We start from the raw sequence: 6,188 nt of genomic DNA on the forward strand, positions 1-6,188 counted from the left end.
CATTTTTTGTTGAAGTATATCACTGAGTATTGTATTTCCTGACCTATGGGTGTTGCATTTCGTTGACTTGAGATTTCATGGGAACCTGATTCGAAAAACACTCGAAAAAGTTCACTTGGAAATTTTGCACGCTTCATGTTTCAGGTTATTGCATCCATTACATATTATATTGATATTATATTATCATATATATCATTATATTGTATATTATATACTATATATGCACGCGACGCCCAGTTAAGGTATCCGAGCGATAGACATGACATGAAACCTTAAGAGTCTCGAACCTCCCCTCTGACATTTACTTATCCTGTAGACGTTTTTCAACATAACTGGAGCTTAGATATTTAAAAGGCAACTAATCGCAAAGTAAAAGGAGGCCTAGCCTAGTCAGCCAAGTTGGTGCGCTGAGTAAGATTATTTTCGGAAAAAGGAAATTTACCGCTGTATAGCTTTTGAGAAGTTGTCTTTTGCAAATATTCTGCCTTAAGATAAAGTAGACTGTCCAAAAAGGTGTCACTATGCTGCTTAGGGATAAATTAAGTGAGCAGTGGTGGGTCTTATCGTAAGCACCTCATTCGCCCTCCAGACGGATTCCCATACACTTCAGTTGTTCCAAGCATGGTGGGTGGGCAAACATAAAACCATAAAGAAACGGTGGAGACAGTGTGTGGTAATAAGCAGTTTATGCGGGTTTTCCGTACTATTTTTACTTTTTCAAGTTGTCCACGCAGTAAATTAAATTAAAATGTTCTTACCAAGTGTTTCGAAATGTGATAACCCACAGATGTCACAATAAATGAAGTTCGCGATGGATTCCAATAAAGTTCTACAGACTATTCGTTGTCAGCTGAACTCGGAATGCCAGCTCGCAAAACGTCCCACCCTGCAACTTTAGCCTCTGAGAGGAGAAAGAATTGCTTTAAATTGTTTTCGAGATGTCAGATTTTATCACTTGAAAGTTTCAGAAATACCCAGTGACACAAAATGGTAGCCATTCATATTAGCTGGATATGATGTTACACTGGTAATGTGGTGAAATAATGGTAGCTCGGGTGAGTCTATTGGTTGTTGATCAGGTGGCTGTTGACCTGTTCGCCGAGCTTGGCAATTGATCCGCAAACGTTTCGTCACCATACGAGGAGACATCATCTGTGCGCATTTGATGATGCTTCCTCGTATGGTGATGAAACGTTTGTAAGCCATTTGCCAAGCTCGGCGAACAGATCAACAGCCATCTGATCCACAATCAATTGTTTTACACTAGAAGAAACACCTCCACGTGAAAATCGTCCGTTGTTTCCTTTGTAGAGGATACCTGCTGATGGAACATTAGGTGTCGTGTTCTCAATTCTCACTCAGTTTAATCTGCCAGACTTTTTACCGTAAAACTCCTCCTAGGCCCCACGGAACTAAACGATTTTTGCTGCTAAGTCACCCTTTGTCTAAACTTGCGAAACTACGTTGATCTTAGAGCAAATTTGAAGGCAGACCTTTTCTTCAAAATACAGGTTGCTCAACGTTCATCGAATCAGACAATGTATCGGTGCGACAAAAAACTTACAAGCTATTCTGTGTTTAGTTCAACTTGTCAAATCAGATGACCACGTGCGAAAGTCTGGTAGGAGCAACAAACCATTCGTGATATTCAACTTTCTCGGGGCGCACGGAATGAAAATTAGGCAAGAACGAAGAGAATGGAGATAGAATATCAACCTATCCAGCAAACCGGGGTTAAAGACGGTCTGGCTACAGAAAGACTGCAAATCTTTACGAATGTAACCTACATTTTGCAAATAAAATAGACACTAGAGTGAAAGATTGGGATCATCTGGGAGCCGAGACATGATTTTGAAAGCAACGTGTATTTTAATGACACCGATCGAATGGGCACATCCCTGCAGCATTCTCTAAAAGTGCCCTAACCGCTGTTCGACCGTTTTACAATGAAAAGTACTTTACGGATAGATAGCACAGACTTGAGCAACTTAGTCATTGTGCACTTGATTACCACTACGATTTGCCTACCGTCTGACTTAGCTAGATGCGTTTGCTCGTTTAACTGTGCTTCTGTTTTTGTTTTTGGTATCCATCATCTACCTACACCTATTCACCGTCGGTGGGGAGTGTAAGGAGGACCAAACGTATAGTGGGGCTTATCAGTGAATGTCTAGGCTGTCACGAAAATAGACCGTCTCGTTTGGTCTACCTATAAACGCGGGTTTCCGTGTTTTCGTTACGCCCATCCCAGAATCGCATACGTCACTCATGCACCTAACGCAATACATCTATCCACACGAATTATTTCTTGTTCATCGGTACATTACCAAAACACAGCCCTCTTTAATAACGTCATAGCGAAAAATCAGATAAAAGAGGAAGAACAAGAAGGTATCTGCGTCAAGCAAAACACTGCATTGTTATATACTCTGACCTGGAACTACAGCGGACCCCTACACTGAATTTCCAACCGCAGCTCTACCGACGACACATTCACTGGAACTGAATCAGAGATTCCACGGGGATGTAGGACCTAGGTAAATGCAGACACCGAACAGCTTTTCATGCCAGGTAAGAGGGAGAGCCGGTGCGAAATGTTGGCCAGTCGTAAAAAGCCAGGCTTTCGCATTCCTACAGCAACGCGCAAGTGTGCAGAAATTGCTCTTCCGTGGGTTGACTGGAAGCATGTGTACATGGGTTCAGTGACCACACTTTTTTTATCACTACCTCTCTATTTATGGTTCCACTTTGACTAACCAAACGCAAACTTATCCGTCAAAGTTTTCAACCGTCCAAACAAACCAAATGTCCCTCAGTCCGAAAGCACAAATCTCTGATGTCTTATACGATTATGACAAAAGCTCCTCAGCACTTTGGATACTTCTGACATTTTGCAAAAAATACCTAAATACCGTTTCCCGATCGTGACCCATGGTTGCATCACTTCATATGGAACCTGAGTTTTGAAGGTGCACTGCTTTTATTTACATTTTTATTGGGTTTCAAGTACTTCTCTGGTATCCTGCATTTTAGAGCTCTCAAGTAATTTGTCAGAGGGAAGAATTGGTCAACTTAGTAGGGTGACAATGCCCTCAAGTTCGGAGACCTTCTATCGGGGATTTATCTGATCGTAATATATTTCCTCATGATTACTTCGCGGATAGTGGACGTGCCCCGAGTAACTCAACAGTGGCTTAATCCCTATTTTGAGATGTACAATTAGTAATCGAACCGATAGTGGCACACCATAGAACCCAAGCAACTTACCACATTGATATTTTTATCATTCTAAAACTTTCGAAACTTAGTCATCCAGACATTGATTTTTAGTGGTACCAACGTACGTATATATGACGCAGAGCTCTTTAGCCGGTCAAAACTGAGGCGAGTTAGACAGAAAAGGTTTGAGTAAAAATGACGTATTGTTTTTTTTTAAATTCCTGTGCTTGTCTGGTTTTTTGGAAGTTAGTTGCTCAATAGCCGACATCCACTTTAAAATGCGCTCCGTTTTGGATGTTACATCACAGAAAGGATTTTTCTCAAGCGTGACGTGCAATTATGTAGTGACTCCTCGCCCACCCTTGTCGCACACCTTGTCTATAACAAAGTGAGCCGCACTCCTCCAGCAAGTGTACTTTCAAATAACAGAGTTAAAACAACCGTGCACCCCCCTAGAACATCCACGAGGAGGCTTACTGCTTATAACCTACTACTTATAACCTGTTCAATGTGTCAAGTGCATCGGACACAAGCTCGCCGTTCTACTGCATATGATGTGCTCTCGATACATTGTCGTGACGCCAACCCAAAAACGCAGGATTCATCTTTCCGAAGATAACTTTCTCTGTTTTGTGCGTTTTGCTGTCCGTAATTTGATGCTGATATTCCGCAACCAACCAACAAACGTTTCTTTGGTCATTTTGTTTTCATTAAACTATTTCAGGTTGCGAAAGTGGCAAGTTTGTCGCCAGTACAGAAAACACTTTCGGGCCATCCTGTACAAGGTTAATCATTCCCATCGACACTGCCGCTCCCCAAAACGATGGGTTTCTGTAACTATCATTTGTTCCTGCACATTATCGACCTAAACATCCACGGCGATCAACTAAATAGATTACATCAAATACAATGAAAATGCATTTTTATGAGGAAAACAGCAATCCTCTTTTTCCTGAGATGTTCAAATGAGTGACTTCCTTATCAAAAAAGACATTCATAACTTTTTTTTACTAAACTTTCGTTTTTCACTGTGTCAACCAACTTACAATCCCCTTGTTACAAAGGTCAGGCAACCAATTAAACCCTCTAAAACAGTCCGTGATGATTTCTTCATGTTTAGTTTGCGTCCAATATAATCAAATAGTTTGCTTCCTATGGCCTCAGGTTATGAAATTATCACGGATTTTGAATCCTTCACTTGAGGTTTGTTGATATAGCGGGCCTCATAATTGGTTTCACCCTCCTAGTTCCGCACTCCTGGACTGTTCGTGGAGCTCTAGTGTTTCCAGGTTCTCTCCACCATTTTGGATACATACGCCAGAATAGTAGGGAGCTTTCTCGCAAACTTTGCGGTTTCACTGCACGATTAGATCTTAAAACTTTAATCCAACCGACCCAACCAAGTGCCGGGGATGTTTTTTTCACATTATGAGGAAACTCTTTCAAGTCAAATGGCAAGATCAACAACCTGAGAGTTGATCAAGAGCCAAAGTTTTGCCAAACGATCCCACTGAACCCTCAAATGGTCCAATTTAATCACTTCCGGAAATTCCAACACATCTTTGCCATCTCCCTCAGTTTTCATCCATACGGTACGATGTCTCGTCAACAGCAATCCCGGTAGTAAGATAAGATTCCTGGCTAGATAGAATTTAGATATCGCATGCAATTTGTCTAGAAATTCCTCTATGCGTATATGAACATACTAATTAGTCGAAATATAGGTAGCTCGGGTGTGCTTACTGGTGGTTTATCAGATGACGCCGAGCTTGGCAGTTGGCTTGCAAACATTTCGTCCCCGGTCGAGCAGACATCGTCAGAGCGCGGTTGATCCATCCAACTGCAAGCCAATTGCCAAGCTCGGCAAACAGATCAACTGCCATCTGTTCAACCACCAGAACATACAAATCACCAACAACTTAGTCTATCAAATAAATAAGCCGAAGTACGAAAGTATCAAGCCCTTAGAATTACCATGCCTCGCTACCCAATGGATGATGCCTCAGACGAGAATGTATGCACAGTGCGACCCCACTTTATTTTTTTTTGTTTTCACCGCTGACGAGTTTTCGCCTGGTCCTCAGATAAACAGCCTCCCACAAACGTATCCATCCGGGCATCCTGTTTTCTGAGTGGAATGTGATTTTAAACAAAATAAACGTATGTGGTGTATGAACACACTCGTACCAAGTTAGGTAAAACACAAAGGTTTGATGGTCACGCCGGAAAATCCTAGATGTCAGAACCGAGACATCCAGACGTAATTCACAAGCTTAAAATAGATCAATATCTCGGAGCTGAAATGGTGAAATCCCATCTATTTCTACAGATCAGCATTTTTAAATAATTCAGCTTTAAAAGCAAGAATTGTTCGCGTTTTTTATGACAGATTTTACTCTATTTAGCTCAGCCACATGCATTATGACAAATGGGGATGATGTATCGTCAGAGGAAACTTCACAGAGGACGAGAAGGCCATAAATAACCTAAGAGGATCAATTGGAAAAAGTTTGGAACCGATTGATAAGTCATCGTTTCAGAAGAGCTTGGTAAAAAATCGGTAGTTTTTATTTGGGCAACGTTTCGCTTTTGACACAAAAGCTTCATCAGGCCAAGTGAACAGGTCACCAAATTGGCCAGGTTATAAGACAGACGGGGAACCAATCAGTAAGTCCTCTTCAAACTAGATCAGTGTTGAGTGTCAATTAACGGCTCTTGTCGGTTAATGTGGGTGCCAAAATCTTGAATTGATGGGTTGGAGAGGTTCCGACTTAGTCCCAATCGCTTTTCGTTCCTTAATCTTCCAATTCAGGGTGCTTCACTTGATGATTCACCTCGGGTGCCGGTGTTAGATTTTTTCCTTTGTGGGGTTGTGAGTACTCCGACAATTTAGTTTGAGGGGGGTTGAGGTCAAGTGGATTTCAGATGATGACCACTCTTACTTCTGATAACCGCACACCAACACGTGT

General features: G+C 41.7%; 1 protein-coding gene across 1 annotated transcript; it reads left to right on the forward strand.

Moving 5' to 3' along the window:
- Positions 1-1,079: 1,079 nt before the first annotated feature.
- On the forward strand, positions 1,080-5,164 carry T265_13804 (hypothetical protein; the record flags this gene model as incomplete). The annotated part of the gene is made up of 2 exons (XM_009170584.1): positions 1,080-1,197; positions 4,977-5,164. Coding segments are annotated over 2 exons (303 nt in total), but the record flags the coding sequence as incomplete, so codon positions are not given.
- Between the last annotated feature and the right edge of the window lie 1,024 nt (positions 5,165-6,188).

This window comes from Opisthorchis viverrini (assembly GCF_000715545.1).
Source record: "Opisthorchis viverrini unplaced genomic scaffold opera_v5_102, whole genome shotgun sequence".
In the NCBI taxonomy this organism is placed as follows: domain Eukaryota; kingdom Metazoa; phylum Platyhelminthes; class Trematoda; order Opisthorchiida; family Opisthorchiidae; genus Opisthorchis; species Opisthorchis viverrini.